Source organism: Schistocerca americana, chromosome 4 (genome assembly GCF_021461395.2).
Source record: "Schistocerca americana isolate TAMUIC-IGC-003095 chromosome 4, iqSchAmer2.1, whole genome shotgun sequence".
NCBI lineage: Eukaryota > Metazoa > Arthropoda > Insecta > Orthoptera > Acrididae > Schistocerca > Schistocerca americana.
In genome coordinates this window covers 481,801,588-481,819,131 of record NC_060122.1, presented here as the reverse complement: position 1 = coordinate 481,819,131, position 17,544 = coordinate 481,801,588, and the positions used below count along the sequence as shown (strand labels likewise).

Below are 17,544 nucleotides of genomic sequence, written 5' to 3'. Positions count from 1 at the left end.
GCGGTCTGTAGTGCGATATGCACTCATAACCGTGAAAAGTCATTTGGCTGTCTTACAAACACTTAATAGTCCTCAAAATCTATGCAGCATGTTTCAGGTCTTTCACAGGCCTATCTTCAAAATTTCAAGCCAAAAGGCCAAAAACTGCATCCCACCTAGCGTCCATAACTGTCGTGACTATATTATGTAATCACCGACTGGGTAATCACGAAGCTCAGGTTGGTTAACTGAATTGAACGGTAATCCGCGCTGCCAATTCGGTTTAACTTGGTATGAACTCGGTTTACGCATACTTTCAATTCCGTCTGTCGTAAACACGAGTTGGTCGATGGCTAGCTACCGCGTGCGTATATGCGCTTCGCACGTAAGAACAATTGAAAATCATCATGCAAGGATTGCAATTCCAGCGTTAAGAACAGCAATGTGAGTTGATATCGTGTGACTTAAATTGGCTTGAAGTGCTGTGACATGACGGACGGTGTGAATACACCTTGACGTGACGGTGCGGTGACGCGACGGTGCCGTAACGAACACTGTGTATTGGCCATTAGCCTGTCTCTCGAAAAAGGGTATGCTGTACCCACCACTCTTTTTTATGGTAGTTCGGTGAGTTCGGAATTAATGGCTGTCTCTTTAGAATCCGTATCGACAAATGACACTTGGACTTAAAAAAAAAGTTTAGTGACAGTCATCCTTCGTGAGCGCACACCACCTTTTTGACGTATCGTGACAGTGAAAGATAATTTTCTTTCAAGGTGACAAAGATCAACGCCACCTAGGTGGCGTTGCAAAGATCCCCTTGCGCGCTAGTCAGTGATTACTGGCACTAGTCTCTACGGTTGGCAATGACCAGAGACAAAAACGCTAGTTTATAAATGTAAAATTGTAAATACTAAATAGAACGCCGTTGTGGTGGACAGTAAAGTGTAGTGTGATTGTTTTGTTGTGTGTAGATGTCCAAGGACCTTGATAAGAGATAATTGTTATTTTGGCACTATCTGAAACATGGTATGTATTTCTTTTCGTCATTATCTACTGAAGCTGCACAGATGTATCTCTATTTTCATTCGAAGTGTTGTTATGCAGTTTTTTACATTTTGGACTGTTTCAGTCGGTTACAATTCATACGGACGTCGGTGATTTGAAAATCGAACTCTTCTGCGAATACTGCCCAAAAGCTTGCGAGGTATGGATTAAGTAAGTGGAATACTTTATAAATGCTTGGTTATACCTTGTGCGTAAGTGTTGCATAGTGTTAAATTTTGCGTGTATGACGTAGCCGTTGGCCCCGTGGTGTCAAGACCTGATGGGTGAATGCTCTACATAGTAATAAATGATGAATCATGTAATAGCTGTGAATATGTCAGTGCAGTCTTTGATAGGGCAAGCTTTCAGTCTTTAAAATCGTAGTTGGTGTAAGCCAGTATTGTGGCAACCATTGTGTGGTTTCAACATATTTGGTTAAAATTTCTTCTCCACATAAAAGTACTGCCTGAGCTGTGTTATTGCTCTGGGAGGGTACCGAAAAATATACTTGATTGTGTTGTACTGCAGTAGATATCGAAGGAGTTCAGAGGCGGTCTGCTAGATTTGGGCAATTCCATAGTTACAGGTGTTACATGTACACACCTTAAAATCAGGAAAAATAATGTAAGGAACAATATTTATTGAATTTAATGTTGAAAACCTTTAAAGCTGATGTTATATTAAATGTTGATACTGGAATTGTTTTATTGTTCTCCCGGTTATTAATCAAAAAAGTAGAGTTACGGGTGTTACCAAAAGTAGACCTGGCCCCTGTTATGAGTTAGGGAATTCTCTAATTTCTGCAAACTTGTAAAACAACTGTTAAGAGGTATTGCCCCAAATTTTATTTTGAAATATAAATATTTTTTTTTTTTTTTTTTTTTTTTTTTTTTTTTTTTTTTTTTTTTTTTTTTTTTTTTGACATCATAACTCGGTATGTGTGTTACAGTAAATTCTTGAAGGAATAAATCTACTTCTTACAATTGCATAAAAAGAAAAGAAAAGTTTTGTAGTTTATTTGGAATAAAAGTATGTACTTAAGAAAACATATTTGAAGGATAAAGCTGTTTATTACACAAAAAATTTTGTTACAATTTTTTAGTACAACTAGGCCAAGATATCATTACTTACATTTCCCTCATTTTGTAGGCTTATTAAATTTATGACAAAAATGTTTTCTTCTTATTGATAGGTTTAAAAACTTCATTTAATATTCTTTTTCAGCAACATCCATCTCAAAATTGAACTCGTAGTACAAACGGTTACCTTGTTGTTTGATTTCTGGTGTTGTTACCTTAGATAGTACTGGACTGAATTTCACAAAACAAACATCAGTTTCATCTAGTTTAAAAAGTGTTTTACTTTTTCCTACTGAGTTCAGAAACATTATTTTCACATCCTCCTCTTCATCAACCTCACTCACTCTGGCAGATTCCCAAGTAACGGCATTGAATTTTGGATAGGGTTAGCTTCTTTTTGTCACTTGGAATGTCAACCAAGAGAAATAACCCATATTTTAAATCAGACTTTTCAATTTTATTAGTTAGCTTAACTCACAAGCACTTCCAATATTGTCTTGTGATTCGGATAGTGAAACAGTCTCGTGATCAGAATCATCAGAACTGCACACGTCATAGAAGTTTATGCATCTTTTTGCATGTAATGTTTTAACTTTGGCCTCCTCAGTAATAAATACTGCCACCCTTGTCATTAATGACTCTGATGTTATTGAAACCAGCAAATCAGTTGTGTTATAAGGCCAAAAGTGATGGCAGCCCTGGATTTGAGGAATTGCTTGTAAATTTTTCCACCTTTCATCCAAAATAGGAATGTTACATTCCACTGTTATCTTATCAACCCATAGTACCTTCATTTTAGAAAAATTCTTCAGAGTATAGTCATAAAAGTCAATTGCGTTGTTAATAATAACTTTCCTAGATCTAACAGCTGTCCACACACTCCTCTTCAGTGCACCTCCAATTCCATCCATGGCTCCTTCACCATGTGAACTGGCAAAAAATTTCACTCAACTGTCAATCCAAAATCTCTCTCAAAATAACGTAGATTGGACAAAGTATATTTATTTTTGAACTGCCCAGCACAGTACATTGTTAAACATAGGCTCTTATGAATGACTAGAATTTGCCTCAATAAGCAGTTTACTGAGCCTATATTAAATTTAAAACTGAGGTTAGCAATATTGTTGTTCTTGGAAAAGTTAGGATGGAAAACATAAACTATATGTAATCTAAAGAATTTTGGGCTTAATTAACTTTTTAGGAGAACGTCAGTTGAGTCAGGTTTTTATATGTAATAAACATAGTTAAAAAAAAAAAAACTTTTTTCCATTCATATTAATACCCTTTGGTTATAATTTAAATGTAGGGCCTAGGCCTACTAAAGATGAAGGTGGCATTAAACCTTCCAATTCAAGTTACAGGTGTTACGCATGTGGTAAGTAACACCCGAAACAAAAATTAGTAACACCCGTAACAGCTCTAAGAGTGTTAAATAAGATTTCAAAATGCCATGTAATGGTATGATATTTGTAAAACATGTGCATAACCTCACTTTTACAGAAAGGTATTGTACAGAACAAATTTACTAGATTACAAATTAAACTTTTGTATCTTCTTTGTTACGGGTGTTAAAAGCTACATATATATTATAAAACTAACAAAATAAAGAAAAGCAATTAGCTTACCTCAACAAAACGAATTATTATGAGCTATAACAATGTTGACTTCAATATCCTTTGCAACAATAGAACAACCAGCCATAGATAACACAACTAATACTCATCTGGAAATAGCTTAAAACATACCTCTCTGTGGTGCCATAGAGTAGTGCACTTTAAACACTTAGTGAAGGTAGAAATTTGATTTTTTCATATTCATGATTATTTTGCAATGAACAAATGTACTTTTAACTTGGCATTTTTAAGCTTATATTTGTAATATTGTCGTTTTAATTTTTTGTCACAAAATCTCTTTAACATGGAATGACCCACTTGTTACCGGTAGATTCAAACAGCACATAATTGTCACGGAGTTGCTTCGGGAGCTTTAATGGGAATCTCTGGAGGGAAGACGACATCCTTTTTCGAGAAGCACTATTGACAAAATTTAGAGAACCGACATTTGAAGTTGACTGTTACACGATTGTACTGTTGCCAACATTGCGCCTAAGGACCACGAAGATAAGATATGAGACATTAAAACTCCTGTGGGACCATGTAAGGTAGTCACTTTTCCCTCACTCTTTTTGCGAATGGAACAGGAAAGTAAACGGTTAGTAGCGATAATGGGTACAGTCTCCACACACCCTACGGTTGCATGCGGAGTATCCCTGTAAATGTCATTATTATTATCAGTAGCGAAATGAATTGTTAAGGAAAGTGATTATACAGTATGTACAGGCCCCTACATACTACTGTCTTCCACATTCCCTTTTTTCTCTAATTTCTAGTAGCTTACACAGAAACCTACTTTTTATTTGCGCACACATGCCTTCTTTGTTCTTGTATATTCTGTTATCTTTTCACTCTTAATCCATTTTTCGCCCTTTGATGGGTTCCAACAGTGTGTTTAAGTTATTCTGATGTCATACTAACTCTTTGTGTTTCATCATTCCTCATCAGTCTTTTGACTGACAGTCTATTGAATGTATACAAACGTGTGTTCGGTACTGAATTACATTAATCTGTCTGTGATAAAAACTGCTCATCAGCATAAATTGTCCTCAGTTCATTACATATACGCTCTAAAATATTCTGTCTCTGAACTTCTTCTATTTCACTGTCTGTGAGATGATTGTAAAAATACATGCAATAGCATTAAAATATGTAATAAGAATATTAAATTAGGATGATTAATATTAAAGTCAGTTGTAATTTTAAAAGAAGCCAACTATTTTAGAGTGTGATAATGGAACTGCCCTCATCTCCTGTAGTCCTGGCTGTGATGAGAAACTGATCTATAGCATAGCTCGAGGTCTAACTTAGAATGGAAGGTGATAATTTAATTGTGAGTTAATGAAGGAAACGAATGTGAATGCAAAATAAAAGTTGCGGTAACAGCATGATCTGTCTTCTGATGCTTACGTTTGCGCCTAATTTAACATATTTTTGCTGTATATTTAACACACATTTTGTTGTAAAACAAGTATGTTGATGCGCATCACTCACATGAAGTATAAAAGATGCAAAGGGAGTCCAGTAGGAAATTATAGCACAGCCTGGCTGTATATAATGTATTGAGAATATTATATATAAAAACAAAGATGAGGTGACTTACCGAACAAAAGCGCTGGCAGGTCGATAGACACACAAACAAACACAAACATACACACAAAATTCAAGCTTTCGCAACAAACTGTTGCCTCATCAGGAAAGAGGGAAGGAGAGGGGAAGACGAAAGGAAGTGGGTTTTAAGGGAGAGGGTAAGGAGTCATTCCAATCCCGGGAGCGGAAAGACTTACCTTAGGGGGAAAAAAGGACAGGTATACACTCGCACACACGCACATATCCATCCACACATACAGACACAAGCATTTGAAGTTGACTGTTACACGATTGTACTGTTGCCAACATTGCGCCTAAGGACCACGAAGATAAGATATCAGATGTCTGCTTGTGTCTGTATGTGTGGATGGATATGTGCGTGTGTGCGAGTGTATACCTGTCCTTTTTTCCCCCTAAGGTAAGTCTTTCCGCTCCCGGGATTGGAATGACTCCTTACCCTCTCCCTTAAAACCCACTTCCTTTCGTCTTCCCCTCTCCTTCCCTCTTTCCTGATGAGGCAACAGTTTGTTGCGAAAGCTTGAATTTTGTGTGTATGTTTGTGTTTGTTTGTGTGTCTATCGACCTGCCAGCGCTTTTGTTCGGTCAGTCACCTCATCTTTGTTTTTATATATAATTTTTCCCACGTGGAATGTTTCCTTCCATTATATTGATATCATGTATTGATAATAATAGGATATACTTACTATTCAGACCTATATATGAGATAGCATGCAATTTGCCATATAGAGTTGACCATGTTTGAAACTGTGTAGTAGTGAGCTGAATCATGTATTCAGGTGGGAAAGATGACACATTGAGCAATTAGTAGTCCACAACATCTCTCATGCAGCCAGTGATTCAGTTGCTCAAGATGATATATTGTGCAGGAAGGTCAATTGAAATTGGCGATACCATACATTGGCTTTGAACCGTGACATAACTGTGTTGTGTGACATCATTGAGGTGCGGCATCTTTGAAATGGATTGTGTTTACAGAGGACGTATTGAAGGAAGCAGTGGTGCACTCGAGTGTTGGATTTTTGTGTTTCTGATTTGAATGTGCCTGATGTTAGTGTGGGTTGGGCTTATCACTACATCGAAATTGGTGTTTTCTGAGGCTGTTGTTGGATTGTCATTGGGTCGTTTTAATTTCAGTAGTGATTGGTTATGGTTAATTTTCAGTTTTGCAGTTGTTGGTTTGTTGTTTGAAATTTTCTCATGTGTAGAATTTAATTTTACCCGTTTGTCTTTCGTTGCTGAGTATGGGTCTGATGATTACTTTTAACAGTTGTTAATTAGTGACTGTGATGAGGGTATGGCTGTGACTATAAAATTCCTACAGCTACATGGCCTCATTGTTGAGTACGCTAGGTGTTGCCACTGCGGGGAATTGATGTTGACGAAAGTTGGTGCTTCTTGAACCAGGGACCAATACATGTGGCAGTGCTATTGAGATAGTATTTGGAGGGGTTCCTGGGTCATGCAATCTAGACTGGCCATTCAGAGTACTGTTTTACTAAGTTACTGTCAGTATTATTCATCCATTTAGTTTTGTGCACATGTGACAGACCATGAGAGTGATAGGTGTGTTACGTTAGTTAGCTTTACATAAATTAAAAAGAGCCATCAAATTTATTGAAGGCGACTATTTACTGTCACAAGAATTTATTTATTTGATTAATATTGTGTTTTAACTTTTCTTGCAGAAAGAAACACAGTTAAATAACATTTACCCTTCTGGAAAAAAAAGCCTTTTAACTTTATATAGAACATAATGACTGTGAAGTACAATTTAGTTTAAATATAGAAATTTATAGATCTTCAATCTATTCTAGGGTCTTTTCTCTCCTAAATTATTTCTTAATTTTGACAAAACAAGCATGTGTAGGTGGAGAAAATTCTCTTGATTGGTGCAGTGCTGGCAGGGCAAAAAATGAGACACTAATAAAGTAGCTGTAAGAATGGATTAATATTTTGAATAAATTACTCATAGGAACTGAAGTTGAACTATTTAATCATCAATATGACCCCCCCTCCCCACACACACACAAAAAAACAATAAAACCCTCTGTTCCCCCCCCCCCCCCCCCCCCCCCCCCCGTTTTTTTTTAAATAGCCGTGTTCTTCTCAGCCCTGGTTCTGATGTGGTTTTAGTGTGGTGGGGAGGTGTACTAGACAGGTTTTTGTTGTGTTAATAGAGGAGTATTGCTATATTGGTTAAGATCTAGATAGTGGTATGCCACATCTTGATGATTTTATGGGTCAAACCAGATGTGTGGTACCACAATCATTGGCAATCCCATGTAGAACATTCTCAGTATTTGGAAACTACAGCTTTCCAGAAATTTTTCAACATGGGGATTCTCGTCTGAGTATAATTATTAGCTGCTATTTTGAACGCACACACTACGGTACATTATTGGTTGATCTTTTATTGGCCATGGATTTTCACCATAGTCTTTCAACTTCAGGATTTTTTCCTCAGTCAGTTTGTGTGTGTGTGTGTGTGTGTGTGTGTGTGTGTGTGTGTGTGTGTCGTACTTTTGTTCAGAGGTTTACTTTTGTCCACTGTTCATTTCTAATGAATTGCTACATTGAGTTAAGTAAAGAGAGATAGATGTGGGAAACAGGAAAGGGGCATTGGGGAGCGGTATCTGATGGCTCGAACGAAGGCAGCCAGTATGCAGGTTAGGAATGTGCGAGGGGGAGGTAGTAGGTGTACATGATAAGAATGTGTCACATGTGCATGCAGCTAGTGAGCTGTGCAGCACACATCGATGATGATGATGTGAAGGCATGCATAGGGAGAGGGTGGCAGGACAGAGGAGGGGGATATTGTTGGGAGGAAGGTGTCAAAGTACTGTATTAGTGGAGATTCAGGCCAAAAGTGGTATTGCAAGGATAACTCCCAGCTGTGTAATTCAGGAAAGCTGATGCTTGGGGGCAGGATCCAGATGGCATGGATAGTAAAGCAGCCATTGAACTGAAGCGTGTTGTCCTCAACAGTGTGTACAGTGACTGGATCATCAGCTCTCATCTTGACCACAGTTTGGAGATGGCCGTTTGTTCAGGAAGAGAGATGATTGGTGGTCATGCTCTCATAAAATGCTGTGCAGAAGTTGCAGCAGAGCTGGTGTGTGACATGGTTGCTTTCACAGGTGGCACTGTCTCTGATGGGACAGGAGAAGCCTGAGTCAGGTAGGATGCGCTGTCGGTGGGAATCAGCAAGTCTTGCGTCAGGTCTTCCACACAGATATGACCCCTGTGGCAAGGCGATGGGAGTGGCATAGGGATGTATCGGAATGTTGTGTATGTCGGGTGGATGGCAGAAGGGGTGGGAAAATGTGGGTAGGAAGTTCCTGATTTGCAGGCTTGGTGAAGGTAGTCAAAGCCCTGGTGAAGGATATGGTTCAGTTGCTCCAGAGCAGGGTGATATTGGGTGAACATGAGGCACCACCTTGCAGCTTCTTCTGAATAATGGTGGGACAATTAAGGGTGTGGAAAACCTGTTTGTGGGCCAGGTTTTGGGGATAGTGCCTGTTTGTGAGGGCCTTTGTGAGACCTTCAACAGGCCGGCCACTGTGGCCGAGCGGTTCTAGGCGCTTCAGTCCAGAACCACGCAGCTGCTGCGGTCGCAGGTTCGAATCCTGCCTCGGGCATGGATGTGTGTGATGTCCTTAGGTTAGTTAGGTTTAAGTAGTTCTAAGTCTAGGGGACTGGTGACCTCAGATGTTAAGTCCCATAGTGCTCAGAGCCATTTTTTAGGCCTTCAGCATATTGGGCAAGTGACTTCCTGTTGCTGCAGAAATGGTAGCTGTCAAATTGCTATATCGTCTGTGTGGTGAGTGATAGTTTATTAGAAAAATCGTGACTTCTGACATAGGAGCAGAGAAATTAAATACTAAACATAGAAGCTGCGTATCAGCAATGGAGGTAACTAGATAAATATGCTTGTATATCATCAAAACGTCGTAGGAAAATAGAATCAAAACTTCTTTTTGGCCCAAAACCTTCACAACGTAGTATACATAATAGCTTTGAAGATCTTTACAGTCAAAATAGATAATCAGTTTTTGATCAGTCACCAGTTGAAAGGGGAGCCAAGGTTTGTGCATGGAATCCAGCATCAGTTATTTGAGGTAGAGAACTAACCAAGCACGAGCTGCCATTAACACTTTGGAGACCAAGCTCAAGTATAGTTTGGTCAGTGATTTTCTCAGCATGTGAGCCACATGTCACTCAAAAAGTGTACTTATTTCGTATGACAATAATGTACCAACATCTTGCGACATGTCCCTTGACTGGTGCTCCTTTCTGTTGCAAATTTATAGAATTATTTCGATAAAAACATTAGTGAGTGTAACTGTTCCTGTCATGAATAACTGAGCCAATATGATTGCACTGATGTACTCATTAGATTTTGCAGTTTCCTGTGATTCTGCTGCAAACATACTATGTTTGTTGAGTGAGCAAGAAATTTTGAAAGTTCAAGAGGAAGAAATTGCTCAGTAACTCACCTTTTACTTTTTTCTTGGGAAGATACTTTCTGCCATCATTAGTTTGAAATGTGTAGTCTATAAAAGATCTAAAGTAAATATAGAAAATAAAGGTTGAAGTTTGGTTCTTTTTTAGTATGTACTAATCTTGAAGATATACCATTTGCACATGTGCCAGTGGTACTTTAAATAACGGCATGAATGGCCAGTTTCCTAGGCTCAATATTCTTCTAAGTGAGCGGTCTCCAAAGGATTAAGAGACGAGAGTGAATTGAGTATGAAATTCAACAATTCATTAAATACACATTGATGTATTTAAAATATAATTTGTACACACAGATGTACCATATTAAAAAAATAAAAATTAAAGTTCTCTATTAACTAGGTGCTTGTAAATATATATGTGGATTTTTAGTTAAATCCTTAGTTTCTTTCACAGCAGTGTAGAAGTGGGCCCTTTCAGAGGTGTATGTGGTTGGATTGAAAATCTTTTGGAAAAAGATCTCTTGTATTTACCTTGCAATTATGAGATGTATGAGGTGATTATGTTGATAGTTTTGGAATTAACTGCAAATGCTCTTCTCAAAGAACCATCCCTTGATCTGTCTTCCCATGTTCAAGGTGATCCATCATGCAAAGTGGATGGCGAGAGCCATATATGTTTTGAAAAAGTTTGTTCTGTGTTGAATTATGACCACAAGAAGGACTGCAGTATGTTCTGTTTGTATTTTTCTTAGCAGCATGTAAGTTGAAGCATGATCTTGTGCCACTTCAGGAGCCAGAGCCACTCTATGATTTTTTTTTCTTTTTAAAAAAATGGAGAGGCACCACTTTCCCTTTCCTCAATGAGTCGAAATCGTGCACAACTCACTCTTTTTTGTAAACTGGGGGTACCACAAAAACAACCAAACTTGAAAAATAAGAGCCTGCCTAAATGCCATGTTTTATTTTTGAAAGAAATGCGAAAATTACAGATGTTATGTAAACTTTCATACACTACAATTAAGAAATTAATAAAAGCTGTCTTAAAACGTAGTCATTATACCAAGCAGATGAAACTTAAACTGTGGACAAAACAATAGCTGCTTTTTTAATTGGTCAAACAAACAAAAATAACTTCCCTTGTGATAAATAAATGCCCTACAGTTGATTGTTGATCAAAATAATGAAGAGATAGGCAGATTTCACTTTCTGTTGCTGAAAAATGTGTGTGCTACATACAACTTAATTTTTATATACTTTTTACAATTATGTAAGTTGAACTGGAATAAGCAACTACCAAAAAAGAATGAAACCGGCTGAGTAAGACTGAGGAGGGAATGAGGACCACACAAAATAGACAAAGATGGGAATGAGATCACTGAAGTGAACTGTGAATGACCAGGAATAAGACCGACCATGACAACAGTGAACTATGACCATTCCCAGGAATGACACCAACCGTGAGCGAAGTGAATGGTGAACAACTTTTCCTTAGAAGTCGTTCCTTGGTCTTTTCATTCACTTTAGTGAACCGTTCCTTTGGACCCATTCATTCATGAACAACCCACCTCTAGTTCAGACTCTCTACAACATTTGTACACAACAGATAAAGTAGCCCAGAATATCCACGATGCCCCAATTTTACACTAACTTAAAGGATGTGACATAGTGCACCTATGCAGGTGACCAAGATTGGAGTTGGGAGAAAGTGGATGTAATGTGCCAGACTTACCCTTACTTGGTTTATGACATTTTACTTGTTTTAACCACCTCCGTTCCTACCAACTTCCATACTGCTGCTGATAACCTTGCTGTTGAGTCCATAAGCCCCCTTCTCCCTATCTAAAACACAGTCTCACATCTTGTTCCTTAAATACTGCACACACCCTGGAATCCCCATCCCAATGACCTTCATATTTTTAAATTCTGCCAGTCCCTTTCCTTCACAAACCTGGTACTACAGAAACAAATTTCCATAGCATAGATGCTGTGAGGTTTTGTTACTGTGCAATCCCAAGTACGTATGCCACATCTACCACACTGAAATCCTTGTCCTCCATCACCAGGAAGAACATTCCAGAGACAGCCTCCAAAAATTAATGAAGGTGCTGTTATACCATTCCTGCATTAGAGTACCGGTACTCATCAACATCTATCCTGATTCACTGTGAACACCCTCATCAATCCTATAAAGCATGCAGGCCCTGCATTTGTGGCCTTTTCCATTTACCACATCCTCTAAAACTCACTCCTAATAAACCCAGAATACTGAGACTTATTCTCCCCCTGATTCACACTGTGGACCCCCCAGGGGGCTCACGGTTCTTTCGTGAGTACGTGCGTGGCAAGCACGGGTTCCCAAGCTATTGCAGCCTTCCTTCTTTCCAGGGCTGCATTTCCTTGCCCTTCCCCTCCTTTCCTCTCCTTGCTCCTTCCCCTTCGCCCTCCGCTCTTCCTCTCTTGGTGTCCTTGCTTATGTTGGCCCCGCTATCCTCCTGGTTATGTTGGTTTTGCAATTTATTTTTGTTGCATAATCAGGGCGGACGCTATGCAAATGAAATGCATACGGGTCCAGAACTCTGGCAGTTTTTCTGCGGCCGTCTCACTGCATGGAACTGATTCTTCTATTGCTGCTTCTCCTGCCCCTTCAGCCTTCCCTTCCATGGCTACCCCCTGGGAGGCGGGTCAGGCCCGTCGGCTAGGGGCAAAACCTTTCTCCCGCTATCTGGTTTGCACCAGGATTGATGGGGATACTTTCACCAATGACAAACCTTTATTCTGTATGGAACACATTGAAGAAAAGTTTGGCGAAGTGGACTCCCTGGCAAGATGTGTTCGGGTTCGTTGTTGATCAAAACTGCTTCAGCTGCCCAGTCTACAGCCCTTCGTGTCTGTAGCCATCTTGGCACAATTCCTGTGTCCATTACCCCCCACCAGTCTCTAAATATGGTTCAAGATGTGATTTTTCACAGAGGCCTCATCTTTCAAACTGATGAGGAACTTTGGGACAATCTCGGACGGCAGGGTGTTCACTTTGTTCGGCATGTTCAGAAGGGTCCGAAGGACAATCGCATTGATACTTGTGCCTTTATCCTGGCCTTTGAAGGGGATACCCTCCCTGAGAAAGTAACGATTATGGTTTATCGATGTGATGTGAAGCCGTACATCCTACCTGTTATGAGGTGTTTTAAGTGCTTGCGTTTTGGACACGTCTTCCCGCTGTTTGCAGGCCCCTCTCTGTGGTGACTGTGGACATCCACTCCATGAGGGGAGTTCCTGTGTTCCCCCTCTTGTGTGTGTTAATTGTCTTGGCAATCGTGCTCCACATACACCAGATTGCCCAGTATATCAGAAGGAAAAGAAGGTACAGGAGTACAAGTCCCTTGATTGTTTAACCTACACTGAGGCTCGTAAGAAGTATGCACGTCTTCACCCTGTGTCCATGATGTCTTGTTATGCTTTCATTACATCTTCACCCCTTCCTTACCCCAGTCCTGGACCTCCTCTCCTCCCCCCCCCCCCTCCCCTGTGGCTCCCACATCTTCTCCTCCAGGCACTGCTCTCCCTCCCCAGCCGGAGAAGTGTCCCACTTATTCGGTGTCTGCCGGTCAAGGACGTCCCTCCTGGGATGCCCCTTCCCGGCACCTTCCAGGCCAAAGGTCTGCTGCCACGTACGACTGCGAGAACCATGGTCTGTCAGCCCCCAGGTCGCCCAATCTCGTTCTGTTCCCAATCGTGCTGCAGCTGGCTCCTTTATGCCACACAGCCCTCCTCGATCTCAAACAGAAAAGAAGAAGTCCAGGGACAAGGAGCCTTTGGTGTCACTAGAGGTCCCATACCCGGCTTCACAACCAGATTTTGACCTGTTGTTCATGGATGTCGCCCCCCTCCTTTTCGGTGACAGGTGGTGACCCGGTGGTATGACTGGCTTTAGCCTGTTCAACCCCCATTTGAATCATCGTTCTGTGGTTATTTAATGGAATTGTAATGGATACTACCATCACCTTCTGGAATTGAAATCCCTTATTTTGTCTTACTCTGCAGCTTGTGTGGTTCTACAGGAATCTCATTTTACTGATGATCACTCACCAACCCTCTGTGGGTTCCGTGTTTTCTGTCAAAATCGGGTCAGCCCCCTGCAGCCTTCTGGTGGCGTTTGTACGTTGGTCTGTACAGACATTGCTAGCACATGGATTCTTCTTCAAACTACATTGGAAGCGGATGCTGTTAGGGTCTACCTGGACTCTTGAGGTCATGGTTCGCAATCTTTATCTCCCTCCTGACAGGACTCTTACACCTGCTGCCTTAACTGCCCTTCTTCAGCAACTTCCTCCTCCCTTCCTCCTCCTCGGGGATTTTAATGCTCATCATCCCTTGTGCGGCAGTGCATTTCCATCTAGACGAGGTCTTCTCATAGACCAGTTTATTACAAACCACAACTTGTGCCTTCTTAATGATGGCTCCCCTACTCATTTCAGTGCCGGTCATGGTACCTTTTCTGCCATTGATCTTTCTCTTTCTTCTCCCTCCCTCCTCCCTTCATTGCACTGGTCACCACACGACAACCTTTGTAATAGTGACCATTTCCCATTGATTCTGTCGCCCCCTTCCCGCTCCCCGATGGACAGATTACCTCATTGGTCTTTCCAACGCGCCGATTGGCCTCTATACACTGCACAGGTCGTATTTCTCCTTCTTTGTCGGGTTGTATTGATGACGTCCTATGTGACATGTCTGGCACAATTGTTCGTGCTGCTAGCCTTGCTGTACCGCACTCATCTGGACCATTTCGTCACCGGCAAGTCCCGTGGTGGAGTACAGCCATTGCCATCTGTGATCGCCGTCGAGCTTTGCAGCACCTTGAGAGGCACCAATCCGTTGCCAACCTTATTACCTTTAAACGCCTTCGCACTAAAGCCCATTATTTAATCAAATAGAGCAAACGGATATGTTGGGAATGATTTGTTTCTTCCCTCGGTTCTACTGTCCCTATGTCATGGGTATGGGCTACACTTCGCTCTCTCCAAGATTGCCATCGGCAGTCCACCCTCCCAGGCCTTCACCTCCCAGATGGCCTTTGTATGGACCCGTTGATTCTTGCGGAAAATCTTGCTACCCATTTTGCAACGGCATCAGCCTCATATCCGGCTGCATTCCTTCACCGGAAACAGCAGGCCGAAGCTTCTGCTTTTACTTAATGGGAATTTCTTTCCACACTTTCTTCTTCTCATGGTACGGCTCATGGCCCAAACTCCATTCATAACCAACTGCTTCAACATTTCAGTGCTCCACAACGGCATCTTCTCTGGGTGTTTAACTGTATTTGGCTCCAGGGTGACTTCCCTTCTCAGCGGACGGATAGCATCATGGTTCCTGTTCTTAAGACTGCTAAGAACCCCCTATTTGTTGAAAGCTATCGGCCAATTAGTCTGACAAATGTTGTTTGCAAGTTACTTGAACAGATGGTAGCCCGTTGGCTCAATTGGGTCCTCAAATCTCAGGATCTATTGTCCCCTTACCAGTGTGGCTTCCGAGAGGGACGGTCTCCGATCGATCATTTACTTCGCTTGGTATCCACAGTTTGGCAGGCTTTTTCCCAGTGCCGCCATTTGGTTGTAGTATTTATTGACCTTCGCAAGGCCTATGACACGGCTTGGCGCCATCACATCATACTTACACTTCATCAGTAGGGTCTTCGGGGCCCACTCCCTATTTTTATGCGCCAGTTCCTGTTCCATCGGTCATTCGAGGTTCGGTTTGGTACTGTTTTTAGTTCTCCATGGACCCAGGAAATGGGCATCCCACAGGGTTCTCTAGTGAGTGTACTTCTTTTCCTCATTGCTATCGATGGACTTGTGGTCTCTGTCGGTCCTTTGGTCGCCCCTGCTCTGTATGTGGAGGATTTCTGCATTTGGGTTAGTTCCTATTCGATGGCTTATGCAGAGCGGCAGCTACAGGGAGTTATACGGCGTGCCTCTGCATGGACCCTCTCACACGGGTTTCAATTTTCTCTTTTAAAATCGCGGGTGGTCCACTTCTGTTGCTGTACTACGATCCACCCTGATCCAGAGCTCTCTCTCTATGCACAACGATTGCCTGTGGTCCACAGTTTCATTTCCTGGATCTTCTTTTTGACAAGCTCACTTGGCTGCCCCCTATCAGACTTCTGAAGGTAGTATGTTTCCGTAAACTCAATGTTCTTCGCTTCCTTGCCCACACCTCTTGGGGTGCGGACCACTCTCTCCTTCTCCACCTTTATTGTGCTTTAGGTCTGTCTCGCTTGGACTATGGTTGTTAAGTTTATGGTTCGGCTGCTCCTTCCACATTGCACGTGCTGGATCCAGTCCACCAGTGTGGTATCAGTTTGGCCACTGGTGCCTTCCCTACTAGCTCTGTTGATAGTCTCCTGGTTGAAGCTGGGATCCTCCCCCCCCCCCCCCCCTCCCCCTCTCTCTTTCTGTTCGGCGGTCACAGCTTCTGGTGTCTTATGCAATCGCTGTCCGTTCCTCTCCCACTCATCCTTCCTATTCTATCCTGTTCCAAGACCATGGACGTTACCCACCTGATTCCTGCGCTCAGGCGGGTTTACCGGTTGGGCTCCGCCTTGTGTCTCTTTGCCCTGATTTTCAGCTTCCTTCTTTGTCCTGTCTTCCACACTACCTCCCCTCCACCCACCCTTGGTTAGTTCCACGGCCCCGAATTCGGATGGATCTCCGCCGAGGTCCGAAAGATTGCATCCCCCCGATGGTGTTCCATTCCTTTTTCCGCTGAATTCTATGGGAGTTTCGGGATGCTGTTGTTTTTTTAGACTGATGGCTCTAAATCTGCTGATCATGTGGGATATGCCTTCACATCTTGTGTTGGAACGGAAAATCATCTGCTGCCACCTACATGTGGGGTGTTTACTGCGGAGTTGATGGCAATTTTCCAGGCCCTTACCTTTATTAAACAGTCCCAACACAACCACGTTTTGTTATGTACGGACTCAATGAGTGGCCTTCTGGCTATTGACCGGTGTTTTTCGCGCCATCCCTTAGTCTCTGCCATACATGACCATCTCGCTGATATTCACCGTGCTGCTTGTACCATTGACTTCCTTTGAGTCCCTGGCCATGTGGGGATCCCAGGTAATGAGCTCACTGATCATTTGGTGGGGGGAGCAGTCACTTACCCCATTTTCTGTAACCCCTCCTGCAGCAGATTCACGGCTTCATATCAAATCCCACTTCGCACAATCGTGGGCCAACTCTTGGGAGGCTACCTCCCTGTCTAATAAACTTCATGCGATTAAGATGACACCAGGCCCGTGGCGTTCTTTCTTTCGCCTCTCCCGAAATGACTCGACCGCACCGTGTTGTCTCCACTTTGGCCATACCAGGCTGACCCATGGTTTTCTTTTGCGTGATGAGCCACCCCCAATTTGTGGTTGTGGAGCCTTCCAGTCAGTAGCGCACATTTTGGTTGAATGCACCCTTCTTTGGCTCGGTGTGCTAAGTACAGACTCTCCCGTACTTTATCTTTGATGTTGGCTGACGATTCCCGGGTGGTCGAATTGGTTCTCGGTTTCCTCCGGGAAAGCGGTTTTTATTCTGGTTTAAGGTTTTTCATCTCTCTCTGGTGTTGGAGCAGGGCAGTGCGTGTTGGGGTATCTCCCACTGTAAGCCGTGTTTGGAGATCCCAGACTCCCCTCCCTGGCCGAGGTCCTCTTTTCTTCCCCTTTTACTCTGTTTTTATCACTTTTTAGGATTGGTTAGTCTC

General features: G+C 42.1%; 1 protein-coding gene across 2 annotated transcripts in view; it reads left to right on the top strand.

Moving 5' to 3' along the window:
- Positions 1-819: 819 nt before the first annotated feature.
- LOC124612369 (peptidyl-prolyl cis-trans isomerase-like 3) overlaps positions 820-17,544 on the top strand; it is a 49,613-nt gene continuing 32,888 nt past the window's right edge. The window contains exons 1-2 of one of the 2 annotated variants that reach the window (XM_047140536.1): positions 820-1,008; positions 1,112-1,186. In XM_047140536.1, the coding sequence (XP_046996492.1) occupies positions 1,006-1,008; positions 1,112-1,186 (78 nt within the window). In that variant the 5' untranslated portion in view covers positions 820-1,005. The remainder of the gene's footprint in view (positions 1,009-1,111; positions 1,187-17,544) is intronic. The other variant, XM_047140534.1, reaches the window with a different exon arrangement.